The sequence below is a fragment of the Rousettus aegyptiacus genome, unplaced genomic scaffold, assembly GCF_014176215.1.
Source record: "Rousettus aegyptiacus isolate mRouAeg1 unplaced genomic scaffold, mRouAeg1.p scaffold_m13_p_11, whole genome shotgun sequence".
Lineage (NCBI taxonomy): Eukaryota > Metazoa > Chordata > Mammalia > Chiroptera > Pteropodidae > Rousettus > Rousettus aegyptiacus.
Window position 1 is genome coordinate 86,236,079 of NW_023416286.1, and position 21,330 is coordinate 86,257,408.

Sequence of the window (21,330 nt, forward strand, 5' to 3'; positions counted from 1 at the left end):
GGTGGGGGTCTTGGAACATATTCGCCATGGGTAAGAGTGGACTGAATATTCTTAAGTATCAGAATATTTTATATGAAAACTTCAAAGTGTAGGTTTTCATTTTTTTAAATCATCATAGAAAAATTCAGTTATTAAATTCGTATCTATATATATACTATATTCATTGTAGTAGGCCAAATAGTAATGAAGAGAGATAAAATTAATATCTAAATAAAGTCTTTGTTTAAAAGACATCAGGGTATGTGTATTAATTCACGTTTACAACAGGTCAAAAGAGAGAAGTGGTAGATTTGTGTCCTCATGAGACGCAGAGTAGTTTAGCAATGCTGAACGCGAAACCACCTCCAGTCAGTTCCTCAATGGAGCATTGTGCTAGATTTGTATTCGTGTTTCAAGTGGCAATTTAGTTTCAACAAAACACAATCATTCATTACCTTAATTTACTTGTAGTTAATTAGAATTTTATTAGGTTTATATTTCTGTGCATATAATTTATAAATTTATTTTTTATTTAAGTATTATTAATATATGGAATTCATATCTAGTCTTGTATTTATTTTTATACATCATCAACTGACATACTAATACAAATAACATGTTAATATCTGAAAACTGTTAGATGTTTTCCTTTAAAGAAGAAGTGCTCCAAAGAAATATTGCAAAATCTTCCATACTTGCCAAGAAATCATTCAACGGGCTGATTTTTATGAGGCAATCAATCATCATAGTATAGAGTTTCTATTAATATAATTTTTCTAAACAAGTCACAATCTTTCAGTTATTCTGGTTTGTATATTTCTGAATTCTGTTCTTTCCACCAGTTTCTTCATCCTTCCATTCCTACACCGACTTCTGTTTTAACATAGCCAGGTAGTTACTTCCTGTGACTACTCCTATGATGAAGATGCTTGAGCTTACATACGCCTTAGACAAAAAATTAATTAAGCTTACATCTCCCAACATGATCTTCAACTGTTCTAAACCCAAACTACCATTAAACAAACTGGCCCTCAGCTCTGACAATAGTATGTTTACTATTTATATTAGTTAGTGATGTCTGGAAAATATATCCAGTAGTAGATAAATGGATGGTTTGAATGAAGATAGATAGCTATTATATGGAATTAACACATAAAATTAAACATCATACTCCTTTGTATAGAATTTAAAATAAAAATGTTATGAAAACAACATAATCGTAGAGAGCCAATAATTATTTTATTCTCCCCATAATTATTTTACCCTTTAAAGAACATTACATATGAAAATTACTTTAAAATTTTTCTTTATTTTTATATCGCTGCTTTGCTGATGTTCTTAATACGCGCACAGTCTACTTACTGAGAGATGGAGCACTGATTGTACCATCTACACTCCCAACTGATCTTCCAAAAGTAGATTCATTAAGTTTTCAAGTACTTAGCTTTAAGTTGTGAACTGCATTTCAAATGTAGTTATTATTTCTTGAGATCTCCTAACTGAAAGAGTAATGAGAATTAAACAGGCATAGTTTCCTGAGAAACTAAAATAGGATAAAGAAAAACATCAAAAGAATCTAACTTTTAATGAAAGGTAGTGTACGAACTTTGTTGTAAATGACCCTTCCATGGTCAAAGTGTTCAGTAGCGTCTATCAGTGGATGTTTAAAAGTGCCGTAACATACAAAGTCTGATATTGTCAGGTAGGGTGTGAAATTCTGATTTTACTTTGTATTACAACCTCCCCCTTTCTCCCCTGAGTATTCAGTAATGCCGAAATATTGTTTGGTTGGCAGAAATGAGAGCCTTGTAAGAATTAAAGGAGAATACCTTGGGGAATGCTGGTTTTCTTTGGTAATTTTTTTTTTTTTTTAAATCAGAACTGGCTTTACAGGCACATACACATGGAGACATTTATTTTTTAAGGTAACTTGGTCTTAAAAGAAGTCAAAAGGACTACTTACTTATTGAGTAGAAGTCTTCCTAGAAATATGTTTATCTCTTAAATTTAAATTATATTTTATATTTTCAGAAGAATATTTTTTATACTCAATGTACTTTTGAAAAATACTTGTGAAAGAACATAGTTGTATTACATTTTATATTTGGTTTAAAGAATCTTCATTTAACTACCTTTTCATTGTTATTTAAAATGAGTCACATGAATGGCTCCAATGTAAACTATTAATGTGATTTTTTTCTGGTAAGATCTTAAAAGTTCAGGTTTGTCAAAACAAAAATTTCTCATAGAAATTCTGTTCTTTCTAGATAAGACTACAAAAATATTTTACTTTCCTTTGGAAAAAAAAGAAACACAGTGGAACGGGTGTTAGGTTTTAGGATTGGCAGGGGGAATCAGAAATCAAGTTACTTTTCCTGAATTAGACACTAACTTTTGAAAAACATAACGCTAACTTTACCTATGGAAATTTAACTGAATCCTATACTGTTAATTTGTATAGGCATTCAAACTTCTTTAATTAGCTTTGAGAGAAAAGGAAAGTAAACACGTGTGTGCGTGTGTGTGCGTGTGCGTGTGTGTGTGTGTGTGTGTGCATGTGAATTTTCTCACCCTTAGCATATTTTCTATTTATTTAAAAATAATCTTATTGACCTCTAAGAAAACTTACAAAGCTTTTCCTTTGGAGCTAGTTTTTAAAATAATTCAAAATAAAGAATGATTTATTTTTGTCTTATTGAATTGTCTCTTTATTTTTACCCTCACCCCTTTTAATTCTAAGCAAGTCTTTTCAAGTTGTTCTCACACTCGCCACCTCAACCTTTTGTGACCATCTTGTAATTTCCAGGTGCTCGGTTTCATGGGCTGCCTATGCTACACAACGATGAAATCACGTATAATCAAATGTTTAATGAAATACTTTAAGTAGAACACAATTATAGATGATTTAGAACATAATCTGAGGAAAGGTCAATTCATTATTTTAAATCAGAAATAGTTACAGCGGTGATACATATTTTTCTGAAATTCCATTAAAATGATATTCTCTTCTGCCTGTTGATTTTGCTTTGAAAAGAAAAATCCATGGTTTTAACAACTATCTGAGTTACATAACAAGACTCAATTACACCAGGTGGTATTGACTGATGTATTTAATAATGGAATAAAGATGCCAACCATGACAGAATTGGTTAGTTTGATATGAGGGCAAAATGCCATTTCTTCTACAATGTTGGCTAATAAAAAAATATTGCTTACAATGTGATGAGACCTGTCAAGCAAATTTATAGTATGCAAAATTCATAAGCTTTCAAGTATTTCTTTAGAGTTTGGCAGAGCAGGCACCCTGTAGTGTGTTCTCTGTATAAGAAACAAACAGATTGAATGGAGGGCAAGCTGGCTAGTAAGTAGTCTACGTTACAATTGATTAATTAGAAATATTTCATGTTCTGTATCCATCTTTTATCTAGAATGTTCTTCTTTGGAGAGTTCTATATTTCACATTCAATTTTTATGTTCACTTGCAAGTTTCTCTGGTCCCACAATTCAAAGAGAGTCTGTTGAAGGGGAAATTAGAGCCTGTGATTCAGAATTCAGTGAGTCTAGTCCCTGCAAAAACTTGGCAGAGGATAGAATCAGTTCTTGGGATGCCAAATTTAGTGGCCCTGGGCCAGATGCTAATTCTGAATGCATGGCACACATCACTTTGTGTCTCGATTAAGCTATGTCTGTGAAGCCCATGCAAGCCCAGGAACAGATTTTATACAACACATGTATTAGCTTTCAGCACATCATAGATTTAATTCTGGCTTTAAACATGTAACAGAAATTATTTCCTTACATTACAAATTCCACCTTTTTGAAAAAAATATGTAAGAAATATTAATTGATGTTTTTGTTCATGATTTATTATTTGAATTTTAATAATATCAATATTTTGGTAATTTCTTATAAAGGCATATTCGAGAAAAAAGTAGTAATCTTGCATAACGGTAAAAATATAATAAATAGTATGAGATTATTTCCCCCTCCACTTCTTGCTTCTCTGGTGTATATTAGATAGAAACGTATTCATAAAATTAAATTAATTCATTAAGCTAATTCGAAAGCCTTAGAAAAGACTAACAAAAATCATGGAGCAAAGAAAAATAAATGTCAATGTATAAGACTGGATTTAAAAGTTTTATTTGTCAATACTTTCGCCTTATTTGAATCATACCGCTGTTCAATCACCTGCGCCCCTTACCAGAGAGTGTTTCTCTTGGTTTTCTACATTGGAAAGCTAAAGCTTTCAGTGAATGTAAGCCTGCGGAAACATGAGGTCCTTTTGGCATTGTTCTTGTATGAAGTAATTTGTAAAAAAAATATATATATATATTTTAATGTAAAAAAAATTAAGTTACTAATATAGATTTTAAAAAAGGGGAGTTGGAGCCACTGAGTGATAGAGAGGATTGATGTGCTGTCTTAATGTTCTGACCTTGAGCTGTGCCAACTTGCTTTGTTTTCAGTCCAGATTAAAAAGACTAGGATAAAGCAGATACAGCTGGCTGGGTGAGTTACATTAAAACATAATATTCTTGCAAATCTGTTGTCTGAGAGCCATATACAATAGTCTCCTATCTATACTAATAATTTTTTTAAAAAAATCAACCCATGTATGAGAAACACTGACCTTTTGTTCAGAGAAAAAAGTCCATTAGTTACATGATTGATTTTGTGCTTAATTTTTTTTCTCTCTCTACAGCATTTTATCTCCTCTCTGTGTTCCTTTTTAGTGTGTTTTATGCAATTCTGAGTATTTAGTCACCATTGGATACTTAAAAGAGAAAGGAGAGGAAAAGGCAAGGACCAAATTAGAATTTTTTTGAATTGTTGGCTCTCATTCCAGCCAATCTTCTTCTGAGTTGGAGATAATGTTGCTTTTTCTTTTTTTAATTAAAGAGGAAAAACAAGGGTTCAGTGTAAATTATATCATTATTTTACAGCACACTTGCGTTGGCCTAAGGGAAACACAAATTGAAACAGAAGAAAGTTTCGAAGCAGAGCACAAAAAAATCTTGTTTTCATTCAAAACTGGTTTGACTTTGAGTGGATCTGATCTAAATGGTGGGTGCCATGGTCATATATAACAGAGATGAGATTGGGGTGTCCTGACATCTCTTAATTTATTTATTCTACCAGTGTAATGCTAGCCACCTCCTGTTTTTATTATACCAATTTAATGCCAGCCATTTCCTGTTTTCATTAGACCATTGTGATGCTAGCCTCCTACTGTTCTCATTAGTGCAGGACTGTGTAATGGCAGCCACCTCATGTTTTCATTATAGCAGAGCTGTATGGTGCCAGCTGCCACTTGTTTAACTTTACTGAGAAGCATTTGACCATGGACTACATAGTTCTACAAGCTAGTGGCAAAACAAGGCAAAGGCGTCCAGGGCTCTGGTGAAATAGTGGTTAAGTCTTTAAGGGACTTCTTAGCTATTGAACATGAAAGGAATACAGTTGCTGGTTGACAGCTGGGAAATGACAATAAACAGAATAAATACTTGAAGAACTGTTTAGTTATTTTTGTTGTCTTGTTGTGTATTATTTTAGAATAATTTGTCTGACAAAGACCTTCAACAGGATATTGAAATTATGTATTGTGGTTATGTGTGAATAGATTTACTTTACTGAGAAGAGTCCATTTGCATAATGGATAGCATTCCTTGAGAGTTTGCCTTGTGCCCAAAATATTTCTAAGTTTTTTATGTATTATCTCATTTATTCCTTACAATTATCTTAGGAGTTAATTATTCTTATTTACATTTTAAAGGTGGAGAAACTGATGTATATAGTAGTTACATAATGCGGGGCTGGCGAATTTCCTCTGTAAAGGGTCAGGTAGTAAATATTTTTGCTCCATGGGCCATATAGTTTTGTCCTAATTACTCAGGTTTCCTGTTGTACTGGAATACAGCCACAAACAACACGTAAATGAATTAGTGTGGCTGGCTTCCAGTAAAACTTTATTTATAAAAGTTGGCTAGGCATTAGCTAGAGCCCAAAGGCTGTTGTTTGCCCGCTCCTGATATAAGGTCACACAGCGAGAGGGTAGTAGGTGAGAGTTGTGGCTTTAATTACACTGTCGTTCAGCTGTACAGCCTATGACTTAAATACCATCCTCTTCCTCTCTGTAACTTTGTAACCGGAAACACACCCAGTTTCGTTCATTTGGGAACCTTTATCGTACTCTAATTAAAATCTTCAAAGAGTTAAAAACAAGTTTGCTGAATTATGTACTTTTAAAATGTTTTTGTTTTATTATTTATATTTTCATGGTTTTGTCCCCAATGCTTATATTTATGAACCACCTAAAAATTCTTTTCAATAATAACATAAATATAAAATTGATTATGGAAAGTAAAAGAAAACTTTCCTACGGATAAAACAAATGAACTTTCAAATATATTTTAACCCACATTTTTTTTCTTTATGTAAAAATGTTATGGAATATATTTTTTTTAATCCAGCACTTTGTCACTCTCAGATTGCTGTATTATTAACTTTACTGAATAGGGTAATTGACAGATGTGTATAAGTTTGTTGAAATGATTAAAAGCTGTTGAGAATTGTAACCTGTCAGTGTTCCCTGGGAAACAAAGTCCCATCCATCTGTTAGGGGACTCTCTAAATGACTGTAATGAGTCACCTTTAAAATGGCAGCTGTCACCCTAGGATTTGAACCTTGAAGCACGAAAAAAATGCATTATATATAATGATGCACGTGCTTCAATGAAAAGGAAAAATATATCCCCGAATTTCATGCTCTTGATCACAGAAGGAGGTCAGAAAGAAATGCTTTGTTATATTAGGCTGTGATCTACGGTCTGCACTCCTGCCTGAGGCCAATAAAAGTCAGGCAAGCAGGAGTGATGTTGAAGTTTGGGAAGAAATCCTACCTCTGCATGTACTTCTCACTTGTCTTTAAGATTCCTTAAAATGAATATACCCTCACAATGAACTTAGTTTGGCTCAGCGTCACCTGCGAAAGTTACTTTTATTGAACTGCGGCAGTAAAGACAGAAAGAGAGAGAAGGTTGGAACGGAAAACCCGGGCACTAGTCGTGACAGTAGGAAGCGTCAGGGTTTTTCATATGCTCCCTGGGCTGCTGGGTTCTGTGTGGCCAAGTGAGGATTGCAAGATGAGAAGTTTCTTATATTCATTCTCTTCTTTAACTGTTTCTCTTTTCTCTCTCAGTTTTGGTGTTTTATCTAAAATAGGGCAGGTGGAGTCATAACATTTGCTGTGAAATAAAATGCAAATTCCACTATGCAAATAGACCATTAGAAAGTAAATTAGCTTGAACAGTAGTGGCATTTCAGCAATTATACTGCTTTTTTAATATAGAAAGATTCCAGCATGGCGAGAACCCAGCAAGTCTGTGTATGTGCTGGGAAGGTGACTGAGTCTCTGCCGGAAGGCCAAGCTCAAGGCCACGGCTGTGGTTTTCTCTTCCACCTCTCGAATGCTTTTCAATGTCCCTGGTCTGTTGCAACACTGTAGTGTACAATGACTATACCTTTAACACACTTAATACATATTTGGCCAAGTTATACCAATACGATCTCAAATGTAGATTGGCTATGGTAATTACTATTTATATTAATTAGCCTGTCAATGTTCAGACTTTCAACTTTGCCACTGGAGTTCCTGTCACCCTTTTAACACATTACCGTTATTATTTTTAAACCAGAGTCATTTCGAGTTCAAATTCATAAAATGTGCATTGGAACCGCCCACCTTGTATTACAGATGGGTAAAACAGAATATGTGTCAAGAGAAATAAAACTTTTAAGAAACCATTTGCACTCACCTTCCCCTCACCTCATTTAGAAAGTCAATTTGACATTTTTTGGCATTCCACATATTACTCTGAAAGAATTAAAATCAGTACTTATGGTAGGAAGAAGTCTAAGAGACCAGCAGAGACATTCATTCTACAGCATCCAGGCATATTTATGGTCACCTAGCTTCTGCTTGAATATTGCCATTCTTTGATCTGTCATTTCCCCACCATCACCACCTTTTCCATTTCTGGCCCCAACAAATCCTCAATGACATGTAGAGACCGATTCATTTCCATGTTCAAGACAGGTGACTTGAGGTTGGAGGATGAGTTGATCACGCCAATTTATCCTAAGGCAAAAGTAGACTAGATACTTGAGATAGTCCTAGAAGCAGGCTCTTTTCCATCCCCACTTTACAGCTGGGGAATTTTGTTTTAACTTCCCTTCTCAGGGAATCAGCTCTCGACTGTTTCTGGAAGAGGGAGGTAAACAGCCATCCCAAGCAACACTTTTCTCTTTCATTCCATGGAGATTCTCCCAACATACATTTTATTAGAACTGATTATAGTCTGATATACTCTCAGCTGCAAGAAGACTCTGGCCCTGACAACCTCCAGAGCAGAATATACCCATAGGAAGCTGGAGATATGTCCTCATGCTAAATAACCTAGTAGAATTTCTGGCTCTCCTCTCTGAGCTCTGGAGGAAAACACGGCAACCCATTTAGTACTCAGTGCTCATTCTTTAAGGTCAAAGTTGGTCATGCCTCTTTTCCTAACTATACTTTTCTCTCTAAGGCAGAATTTCTCAACGTGGGCATTATTGACATTTTTGACAGGCTACATCTTTTTTTATTTTAATTTATGGAGATGAAATAGGGGCTATACTGTGCATTGCAGGATGTTTGGTAGCTACTATATATGCCAGTGGCAACCCACTCCCCCACCTCTTGACAATGGAAACTGTCTCTAGATACTGTCAAACATCTCTGGGGGAAAAGTCGCCCCCCATTGGGAACCACTAATTTAAGGTTGTTATCGCTATTTTAATGTCTTAATAATCAATAATTATAAGCTCCTCAACTGACATGTATAGAACACTATGGAAGCATTAAGATAGGACATCTATACCAGCCAAGAGGATCCTGGAACAGTGAACACGGACAAAAAAAAAATAAATGTTAGGAATAGAATTATTCTGTGCAACAGAATTCACACAGCACATACCGGGAGATGTTTGGAGAATCTGGGAATGTTAAAATGCCACTTTTCCAGGGATGAAAATCAGCCATGCTCTTGATCTCCGCTTTTTTACCTCTGTTTCTCTTTGCCTCCCAAAGCTTCAAATACGATTACAGATTTCAAAGGAAGAATTATTTCTGGGAAGTTGGAAACATACACATAAATACTTTGCTGAGGGCTCGAAGCTGAGAATTGCAAGATTCAGCAGAGTTGGCATTGCCTCTAGATAGTTGGACCCGCCCCAAGAACAAGGTGCTATTAGGCAGCATCTTATAAAGAATGGCTCACCAGACAGCAGCAAGCTGTTCTAGTGTTATTTTCCTGAATTCACATTCAACTTGTCAAGCCTCTCCCAGAGCTTTCCCAGCTACCGAGCCTAATTCAGGTGTCCTCGACTCTCTTTTTCTTTGGAATAGACAGACACTCGTGTGACATCTCAGCTTACCATTCAGTGCAATTCCCAGCTGAACCTAACCCACCTTTCCAAACCTTTCTAACTATCTAATCAAAAACTATGACTTTATTTAAATGCTTTTGCATGCACTACTTCTCTTCTTCCAGAATCCATTTCTATACACTTCTGATGCCAAAATCTTGTCCCACCTTAAATGCCCAATTCAAATGCTGTCTTCTCCAAGAAGCCGTTCTGATTTCCTCCGCCACCTCTCATTTTCTCAGCTGAAAGGACTTTCCGTCTGTCTCTGTCTCTGTCTCTCCCTCCTTTACCCTCTGCTCTTTGCACTTCTCACAGTACCAAGTACAAACTTGGTACTGTATTTGCATAAATATCTTCATTTCCTAGTATATTTAAAACTCTTTAGGGATAGAAACTGTGTTTTGCTAATATCTGTGTGCTCCATTGTATTCAAAAACACAATACAGGTTTTATAAATTAATGTGAATTGAATTGGGGTGTCGTATTCTCAAGAAGGAAAGTCACCAGAGAGTTGCATTTGACCCATTCTTTTATTTCCTTTCCTCCTCTGGATTATGAAGAGAGAGTAAATTTTAGCACTTATCCAAAATGAAAGAAATGATGAAATATGTATAATAGTTGAATTTTAGAGGTGGTTGGAGAAGAAACACATTGAGAAATCATAGCACATAATCTCAGAGGTAAAGCTCTTTGCTTAAATTCAATCAAAGCCAAACACTTCACATGATAAGATATTAAAATGAGGATTTAACATATAAGAGTTAAAAATAATAGAGTAAGATGACTCATTTTCTATCACTTTCTCCCTTTCGATAAAGTACCTAGGCACTCTTGCATAAAGATCTTAACTAGGATTTTGCATTTTCACCTATTTACCACTTTGTATTCCTCTGTTATATTTTATTATGCATTTTGTCAACTTTAACACTCCATGTAGGTTATACCTAAAAAATACTCTTAGTTTTCCTGTGGTTAATAAAAACAGTTTGGACATTTTCCATCTGATGTAATTATCAAGTAAGATATCACTACCTCTATAATTGATCCATTAAAATGAAAGCATATGAAAATATATATAAATATGAACATACTTAATGGAAAAATAAATAGTTGAAAAAGATTACATACTAGTTCATATTTAAATAAAATTATGAAATAAAGATAATAGTTGCTTATAAGATAGTAGATAAATATAGAATGTTCAATTATATAAAGAGATATAGACAAAAATCTGATTTTAAAAGAGAGAGGATAAAAATAAAAGTTCAAAAATCTTATCTCAAAGTAAATTATTACATGGAAGATATGTCCTTCAACTGCAATAGTAAGGGAGAATAATATCAAAAGGTGATTTAATACTACTAAATGAGTAGTACTGAGATTTTCAGATCAGTTAAATAAATGAATATCACATTCACCTATTTGAATTTAGATTTCCAAAATATAAAAAAGCTAGTTAGTGTTAAAATGACATTAAAATTTATTTCTGCACCTCTTGAGAATAAAGTTCATTCTCTGTGAATTGTAAAAAGAGATATTGTACAATGTATTAGGGAGTTAAATTCAAGCAGAATCAGAATTTCACTTTTGATTAACTAGCCTGAAAATGACTTTGATGGCAATTTTTGATGAATTTTTCATCTGATCGTTGAAGAAGGCAATGATATAATATTTCCTCCAATGTGGATAAGGCAAGCTATAAATGTATAAAAATTTTATTCATCCCTTTGCCATAATTCTACTGTTTAAAGTTCCTCTCTCCTTAATTTTGTGATATTGACTTTTGAAATTATTTGACTCTCATGCACCTATATGTGTATATTAATTTATATGTATGAATGTAATATTTTAAAGCCTCTTCAATACTAGTAGAGTTTATGCAATTATTTTTAAGAAGTCAAATTAGTATTCTTATTAGTTTAGAATATGTGAAACTTAATGCTCTAAAGGAATTTAATAAAGTCTATATGACTGCTTCCAGGTGGGAATATAGCAAGTTCACAGGAAAAATAATGCTTCGTAATATTGTTTTAGAATATTCTGGAGAATAGAACACAAATATCGTGAAACATTTTTATAGATGGCAGTAAAAAAAAATGAGGGCAATCTTAAGAGAGACACAGTTCTTATGTCTTTTCATTTTCCTAGAAACTGCCATCTCTATTCTTTGCTTTTCAAATTATTTAATACTGTTATGAACTATTAACACAGAGATAACCTAAACTCTATGACGTGAGTGTCAATTTAAAGGGGGGGGGGGCATATTACTGGCATAATATAATTCTTCAGATGTTAAATTTAAGGTACTAGAGAGGCAAGATATTAGATTGGGTAAGATTGCAAAATTCATAACATCTGGAACAACCACAGAAACTTAACTTTATCTATTTACTTACTTACTTGCTTACTTAATTACTTATTTATTGGAACTGAACCTTTAGTTGAAGTGTGGGCTTAAGGCTTCCTAGCTTATTGCCCTTAGATAAGGATATTTACCTCTTTGAGCTTCAGAATCCTTAACTCTGTACTGTCCTGTAATTTGTGAAGGTATTCTGTGAATTGGAAATTTCTCTATAAACAGAACTTATCAGCATTAATTTTGGTTTGTGTAATTATTTTTTTAGTTGGCTGGTCTGAAGCTAAAAAACTCCTAGGGAAGCAAGCACGATTTTCACATAAGCAGTGCTGCACACCAATATTTTCAACAATATATAAGGGCAATCCACATAAAATCACAAAAAGAATGTTCTAAACTTGGTACTGTTTTATGACCTTGAACCAGTTTCATTCATTGAAGAAAATATTTACAAAGCTCTTCAATTGGTCACAAAACTGGAAACTGCAATTCTAAATATTGATCCAAACATCTAACGAGACTTAAAATTTTGTTAAGATTTTTTAAAAAGTTGCAGTGAATATTGAAGAATTCATGAAAACTCAGCAAAAGATGGAATTGGCAAAAGATCATCCAAAAACATAAACATAAATAATGAAAACCAAGTTGTACTTCTAAATATTTTGAGCAATGAAGATAGTGACTTTGGGCTAATTTAAAGGAGAGGGTTGATTGCTTTAGATTACAGTACAGACACCAACAGCAAGTAAAATTTATTTTATTTTTTCTAAATTTTTGTTAACATTTTTTGTTAAAATATGTGAAATAAGTAGTTTATGACTTATATTGGCCTATTTCTTTAGTATTTTTTTTTCATACTGCTGGACTCCTTTTATGCAATTCTGCGTGAAAGATGCATGGAATGGATGTAATTGGTTCAGTTCTTTGTACTTTAGGGTCCTTGTATAGCACCTGACACTTACGTGATGCTCAAGAAACAAAGAAGTCAACAAATATATGAACAGAAGAATGACTAGATAAGCCATTCCTTCTATCCCAATAACTCTAAAACATAAAGCTCTTCTTAAATTCAAAACAGCAATATACTTCCCTTGAAATATGTAATGCTTTCAGTAGAAAAGTAAAATTAAGAGGAAAACATCTAAATGGGGAGAATATTATATTGATTTGTAATTCAGGAGATGCCACTCACTGAGAGTGAAAAAGCAGAAATATGGATATGCAGAGTAATTGAGGAAAATGCCCATAGCTGAATCAGATTTATAAACGGTAATGTGAGCTCTAACTTACCTGTTTGTCTCTCTCAGCAGACTGTGAACCAGGCATCATTCCTTGTTTACTGTTTACTCCTAGAGCATAATAGCCCAGGGTGACCACACAATAGAAAATCAGTAGATGTTTTTCCACGAGTAGAAAGAGAGGCTTATTATTTTTAGATGCCATAGCAAATACATATTTACTTTAAAATGCCATTTATAATATATGCTTTTATAAATCATGTAAGATTATGAGAGGGTTTATAAAAATGAAATTTCTTAAGTCCTTTAGGATCTTGTGCCAAATTATCTTAAAACCAATTATAAATATTAAAAGCCACAAGTATCATTAAACTATGATGCCCTGGTCATTATTTGACTAGCCAGCTGATGTAAGCTATTTGAAAGATTGTTAACCCATTCTTCTGAGAACCTAGTGACATTTCTGTTATGTAAATTTTTAAAAATTCTTATATTACCGGCAAACAAATAACTAGCGAAAACAGTTGTGATGACACAGTTAACTTTCCAAAATAATTATGATCGGGGTCCCCGTGTAAGACGTGACTTGTGTGTTAATAAATCCAAGGGAATGCAACGCCACTATTAGTAATAGCTTTTTATTCGGAGTCCTCATTTTCCAGATAGGTCACATTAAACACAGCCATTAAACAATAGCATTGAGATAAATCCATATAATGTATGCTGCTTGTGTTGTTGTCCTTGGTGCAGCTAGGAACCTTATGGAGAGATGGAGCTGATAAATGGGAATAGCCAACCTGCAAAACACCGGGCCCAGGGAAGTCAGACTTTAGTTGGGTCTCATTCAATTATGTTTCAAACCAACACATCTTGATAGCCAAAACTCTCATTTGAATTAACGCTCTGATAAATGTTGTCTGTTGTGGAAAGAATATAATTAGACAATAACGAGTGGGCATATATTATGTCAGACCTCAGTCTACCTGTTGATCTCAGCAACTTCTCCTCCATTAGGCAACACACAGCTTTTAATCTGGTTCTAATAATGCATACTGCTCTATTACTACATGACATTTTTTTTTTTCTTTTAATGGTGTCATTTTTTAAATTGAGCAGGACCTGGATCCTTTAAAGGGAAGTCATGTTTTACAAGATATCAGCTAATATAGAAAAACAAAACAAGCCAATTTTCCAACCAGGAATTCAATTAATTTATGGAGTAGTAAGCCAACATTTGCATATTGCCTACATTAAGGATGTCAGGTTAAGAAATAATATGAAAGCATTCTTTGAAATTGTGTGATATGTCTCTTTAATGTTTACTTTGGTATAGGTTTAACTAACACTGATTCTCACTACTTTTAACTAGGATGAAAAGATCTTTTTTCATCATTAACATTGAACGAAAAGACTCTTCTGTTCCTTTTTTTTTTTTCCGTTCATCAGTAAATAATTTTTAGAACTTCGACTCTCTCATGAAATTTTCTATAAATTCTTTTTCTGTGCTGGACTTCAGTTATTTAAAGACCTAAAAGACAAAGTATTATCAAATTATTCATTTTGAATGTGTGGAATTTTGTTTGAGGGGTTAATAAATGGAGGGTGGTGAATTAAGACAAACTTTTTCACATTCTGAATTATGCTGAAACCCCTTGAAATATCACTATTTGATCATGCATCACCCCGTTAGAGCAAGTTGCTCCCCAAAGTGGTGATTTTGGCATTTCATAGACTTCCTCGGAAGTCAAGCACCAGAGGTCTGTGATAAAGGCAGTTGCCAGCCAAATGAGTAAAAACAAGATTCCCTCAACTCAATTGTAAAAGCTTAGGGTCCTGACTGCTGAAATACCACTAACTTGTAAATAAATTATCACTACTAAATACAGGTAATGGGTTAAACAGCTAACACTAGTAAATCACTGGTGATGGAGAGCCTAAAGGTAAATCCTTCACACATTGGCACAACCAATTCTTAAAACCTTATAGCGTTTTAATGTCTTCAGACACATGTAATAAATTGAACAAATGGTTACTCAAAGTTAAGAATGTTTTAAAAATAACCCCTACTCTCTTTGTTGATTTCATTTACATACTGCCTTAGATTTTACTACGTGGCTATCTGTCTACTCAGAGAGAGGCAACACTTGGTAAGACTAAATGGAAATTTGTTTTCCATCAAATTTCTGCTATCAAGCTAAATCAACCTGTAGTCTCTTGGCAAAAAAAAAAAAAAAAAAAAAAAAAAAAAGTCATATAACAGAGACAATATGTTTCAGGTACATAAATTGTCCAAAATATAGAGTCAATTAGGTTTCACGTGTACAAGATCTTTTCTCTTCTAATTTAAACATTTACGAATAATAAGAACCAAGAGTAGAGCTTTGGAAAGGCTGTAACTAGGAACCAGATACAGTTCTCGAGAGAATAAGGCTGATGGGAGTTGTCCACTCTTCCTTTCAAAGCAGTTTTGCAAACGAGGTACAGTCTACAGTCTTGACAGCATTTGACGGAAATATTTTCAGTTGAATTTGTTGAAGTTTAACATTACAAAACTTAAATCAGTTCAATGTTTGTTTTTGCTCTTGTTTTTGTGTTTAATATAAGGATTTTATGACATTTACGCTTTTTCTACACTGGCTTGGTGGCCAGAAAAGAAGGCACAGAATTCTCCACCAGTTTGCAAATAATACATTTTTCTGCTCCAGTGCACAAACAGGCTTTATTTAACTCAGCACCCCATTTTCTAAGGTATGGGCTGGAAGCTGTTTGTCATGAAGCTGTTAAAATGCCAAAAATTTTAAACGCTGAAGGAAAATGTCAATCAAGGCATTTTCCCATCTGCTGTTACTTCTGCAAGTGCTAATTTTATTTTTTCCAATTCCTGAAATTTGAGGTTTCCTAGCCTCATATGGAAGTAAGTTTGAAACTTGCTAAATGTCACAAGAAAAGGTGCAACCAAACGAAGGAATAGAGGTGTGCTGTTCTCAAGGGACACCAAGAAAAAGAGGCAAAAGAGCATTGAGAAAAAGGAAAAACATTTTGTTAAGACCCAGACCTCTTGAAAAACACTACACGATGCAAGTAACCAGTGCTGGTACCACACATGCATTAAAGCATTGTTCATGGTTTTGAAATAAATGGGAAACACACATCTTGAACCACTTAACATATTTTTGAGAACCAATCAACAGCATGATATCTACATAGGCAGAAGCTGCATGTTTTTGGGAAAACATGAAGAAGTGTCAGGTATTGGTACAGATGTAATTCTTGTGATTTAGCATGACTTTAATAAAAGCTTCTACAAGGACTTGCACATAACCATGACTGACAAATGTATTTTTCGACCTTTCAGATAGCTCCATCAACTCATTCAGACACATTTTGAACAGATTATGTACTGTAGTACTTGGTAGACTATACATGTAACGAGAGACTTTGCTCTGAGGCACTGCTTCCCACACTCCATGGGGAAAAGGAAGCAGGAAAAAACAAAACTCATAGAGTTCGACAGCTACCGAGGCAACACTTGCCATTTACAATATAAGCCCAAATATTTTTGCAACACAACTATATATTAATTTAATAAAATACACAATATAGCTCTTATACACTCAACAATTTGGCTCATATGCACTGAATCTGCAATAAATCAATAAAAATATGTCATTTGATGTAAACACATTGAATCTTCTTACATTTGCACATTTAAATGGTCATGGGATTTGTGGATGTCTAAGACATTTTCACTTTCCTGAGCTATTTTAGTGTCCACAAATGAGTAAAACATATTAATCATGTTAATTTTCTCTGAATGTTATCACTCAGTGATAAGTAGCTTTCAAAACTTTTATATGTCAAATTTAAAACATATCCATCATTATTTATATGTTTGCTGGACACTAAAATGCTAAAGAGGCATTTTAGAACTTTAAATTTTCTTCTCTTTTAACGAAGTGAATTAGTCTATGTGTGTGCAGGACAAAATGGACTATATCTTTTTACACTTAACTTTTATACGACATGAGGTGTCTTACAAATGACCGAGTTTGTTTTTATTTATTTTTTAAATTTTTTTTCGACTAATGATGTGGAATGTTCTTTGTGTTTATATGTGTGGCAGGTAACTTTATACAGAAATGTTTACCACAAATATGTGTTAATGTTTGGTGTAGCTTGGACTACTGCAAGGTCTTTTCGGGACTTTCAGTAGGAGCCTGTGATGACTGCTCGAAATCCACCACAGACCACAGAATTATGACCCTGCTTTGTATGGGGTTTCTAGGTAAACAGTTAAGTCAGCATAAATCACGGAGGACAGTCTTAGAGTGATCAGAAATACTTCAACTCCCACACCGCATACCTTCCTAACAGATTGTCAAAAGGTAACTCGCCTCCTCATCCTCCTTCATCTTCTCGCCTCTTTCTTCGCTCTCTCTTTTTCTCTTTTCTCTTTGAGCATCATTATTTCTGTCCTAATATAAGTTTGGTCGAAACAAAACCATTGTTATCTCTGAAAAAGAAACAGCAGTGAAAAGAACATACTTGTGGGCACTTCAGATGTTCACTAAAAGCCTTAAAGTAGCATTGGTCTCTCTTCATCCCTGTGTCCCGGGTTGTCACCAGGAGGGATCATATTTAAATCAACAGAAGAGACAAGAAAATGCCAATGCTTTCTTTCGTTTTTCTCCCCCCTTCACTTTCTCACAGCCACAGGGTCATTTCCCCGGCAGTCCTGCAAAAGCTTGTCGATTTCTCTCACGACCTCCTCCGCATCCACCGACTCTCGGCCGCGATCCCGGGCGGGGTGGTCCAGCTGCTCGAGAACGGCGCCCATCTCGCTGGAATCCCGGCTGGCTCGAGAATGCACATCTGCGAAGACCCTCGCCATCTGATCGGAAGCCGTGAAGGGAGGGTCTCTTGGCTGCTTACTGGGCGACAGGTACTGACTGTCATTGGGCAAGTACTGGCTGCTCGCTTCTGCCAGGGCTCCTGGTTTTGCCTCGCAACCATCCAGAGAGCCTTTTGTTGAGGTGCAAGGCTCGATGCATGCCTTGGTTGGGCTGCTTGATGCTGAGGGGACCTCTTGGAGGAGAGGGCTCAGGGCACGTTTGGCTTTTAAGTAAGGTTTAACATTGGCAATGAGAATAGTGTGCTCTCGCTTGTCTTTTCCAAATGTACAAAAAGTCTTTTTCCCAGTGGGATTCACAGTTTCATAAGTCTCAGTCTCAACATTAGCTTCGACTGTGGGTACAAAGAGATTTGTGCGGTAATCTGCGTTTTCAGCCTGATTGGCTGCAGGGAACTGTGGCATCCAACACCTGTCAGAATGACCAAGCACTCGGCATTCATCTGTGCAATTAACGCACTCTTCTGGTTCTGCAAAACAAAAGAGAAAACAGCGCATCCGATCATAAGGGTTTCCGCTACATTTCTACCAAGGCTGCCACCAGCTCTCAGTGGGCTTGCTTGACCTCTGGTCTCTTAATTAAAAAGGAAAAGAAAACAATAATTAAAACATTTCAGGATGGTTGCATAAACCTGATGGTTGAGACAATGGTTTTATTTAAGTCTATTCTCTAGGTATTAACGAATTCCCATAGCATCAGAAGAAGTGAAAAGTGGCCATTGGAGAATCATTCTCAGTAGAATGGCACATCGCTGTAAACTAATTTCCTGGGGATATCAGTTAGTCTTTGTTCTATATAACCCATCCTGGAAACAGTAAACTTCAAAAAGGATTACCAGGATTAATGTTTCAAATCAAATAACAGTGCAAAAACTGGATTGCGAAGTTCTTTAACAAGCTCTAAGCTGCTTTTTTCCCCATGTTTTATCCTCATTTTGCTTGTAATTGTTATTTTGGTGACAGTCATAAAAGGTTTCCTTTAAAAGCCTACTTTTCCTACTGAGAGTAGCAAATGGAATTTTCTATCAGAATGTGTTATGAATAGCTTGTCAAAAAGTGCACATTCTTATTTTATTAGATATAGGTATGGATCATGTAATCACTTTTCTTCACTTCAGCTTTTTGTTTTTGGTATTAGTAGGTGAAAATGAATTTAGTCAACAGAGGTAGTTCAGAATGAATGACAAATTGTGATCTCCTATTTTAAATGATAATGCTTTCTGTGAGAATTTTAACTTCTCTCTGTTGCCAGTAAGCATATAGAACATCTAAATGAAGCATTCTTTAATAATTCCTATTTTAAAGATGTTGAGCAAGAAAACATGAAAGAAAATGTCAACAGCTGCATATATCCATGACCTCAATATTTTGAACTATAACTTTGAATGATATCTTCTCAATGGTCCCTTTCATCTACAAATGGCTGTTTCCCTTAATGTCTAATGATACTTTGTAAATCAGGGACTTTTTCTTTTTCAGGAGAGGATATTTACGATTTAGTTCTATGTGATGGGAATAGAATTCCCTACACATTTAGAACTCTTGGGATTGCCATGTCATTGATACGAGAGGATCCCTACAAATTTAGAGTATCCTGTGCAAGGAAAAGGAGTTCACATGAAAAATATTTTAAAGAGCAAATTTAATAGCAGTGTAAATTTATATCATTACTTTCCAAGTCAAAAATAAAATCTGAGTTCATGTTTACAACACATAAATAATTCCCTCTCCAAACACACACACACACACACACACACACACACACACACACGCAACTTGATTTCTCTCATAAGGTTTTAGGGTAAAATAATTTCATATGAGACTGAAATTTTTTAGAAAGGAATCAAAATGATATCTTGACAAAACAAAAAATACTGTGGTATTTCATAGCATGTATCACACACCCCAGCAAAAGGTTTAAAAAGTCTTTAAGTAGCTCGCCTCTGCTTCAATTTTGTCATATTTGAAAAAATATATTTACCTGTGAGTGAATGAAATATGTTGTTTATTATATATTACAGCCAAAAATGCTTAAATGTAGTCTCAAACTGAACTATTCATCCAGATACTCAAAAACAAAAGAATATCCAGAAAAGTTAAATATCAGGTATTTATTTTCTTTAGATGTTCTGAGTGGGAATTATAAAAATTACCTATCTGCATCAGTAAGTGTTAGGAAAAAAATATGTATCGTTTCATTAAATCGATTTTATCCTTCAAAAGCGCAGTACAAAACTCTACTACCTATTTTTCTTGACAATACTTTTGTATCTTTGAGAGCCATGATTTTTAAAAAACTTCATTTACAACCCATATACTCTTCTGGAAACATACTAACATGGTTCTACATTCCAATATCGACAGGCCTTCAATTTCAGCCATTTAAATAGCCTAGCACTGAATAAATTCAATATGAATTTAAGAAGAGAGTGAAAGAGATAGAATAATGCAGATATATGAAAGTGTAAATCGACATTGAATTTGAAACCATCAACATAAAATGATTGTTTGCACTTTACTGCTGAAAATCTGCAGCTTTTTGCTTGGTTCTTTTATGCCGCATCCTAGGGAGCAAATTTTGAGTATTGATTGTGATACATTATAAGCTGTTCACCTTGCGATTAGATTGTAATTTGATGGCAGCAGTTCACAGACAGTGAAAAAAAATTGAATGGACACTTTGTACAAGAGCAGAAACTATGAGCATAAAGTGAATGATAACTGCCAGGGGTCAAATAAGAATTCGTGAGAGAGTGAAATCATTTCTGAAGTAACATAAATAAAGAGATGAATAGGCAGGTACATAAAAGAGAAGTAGGTAGTATATAATGAATGACTAGATAGACAAAAAGAAAGAAAGAAAGAAAGAAAGAAAGAAAGAAAGAAAGAAAGAAAGAAAGAAAGAAAGAAAGAAAGAAAGAAAAAAGAGGGAAGATGGAAAGCTAAGTGAAGGGAAGGGGGAAGGAGGGAAACAGAAAAAGAAGAGGAAGGGGGAATTTTTTTAAAAAAGAGCCGTATTTCTCTCATGTGTATCTTTTACTATATATATATATATATATATATTTTAAATTCCCTAAATAAACTAAATGTGTTTAATAAAGAATAATAGTGTGAAGTGTTTTCTTAAACTAGGGCTGTAAAGGTAGATAATCGAACTTCTACGCATTAGGGAAAACAAATCTCAGATTAGATATGTTGAATTACAGGCTACAGATATTAAAAAAAAAAAAAATCAAACAAATTATATAGACAGATGCTATTTGCATACATTTGATATCTGCATCAGAAAACAAATTCAGAGATCCTGGATAGAAGAAATCAAAGCAAAAGTAATTGATCCAAAGTTCCTTTTTTTCTTCTGGATGAATCTAGGATTATAA

At 34.4% G+C, this 21,330-nt stretch overlaps 1 protein-coding gene across 3 annotated transcripts in view; it reads right to left on the reverse strand.

The window, feature by feature from the left end:
* Positions 1 to 13,663: 13,663 nt before the first annotated feature.
* The window catches only part of PCDH17 (protocadherin 17), a 92,000-nt gene continuing 84,333 nt past the window's right edge, over positions 13,664 to 21,330 (reverse strand). For all 3 annotated transcript variants that reach the window (XM_016146187.2, XM_016146188.2, XM_016146186.2), the window contains one exon: positions 13,664 to 18,420. In XM_016146187.2, coding sequence (XP_016001673.2) covers positions 17,738 to 18,420 — 683 coding nt within the window. In that variant the 3' untranslated portion in view covers positions 13,664 to 17,737. The remainder of the gene's footprint in view (positions 18,421 to 21,330) is intronic.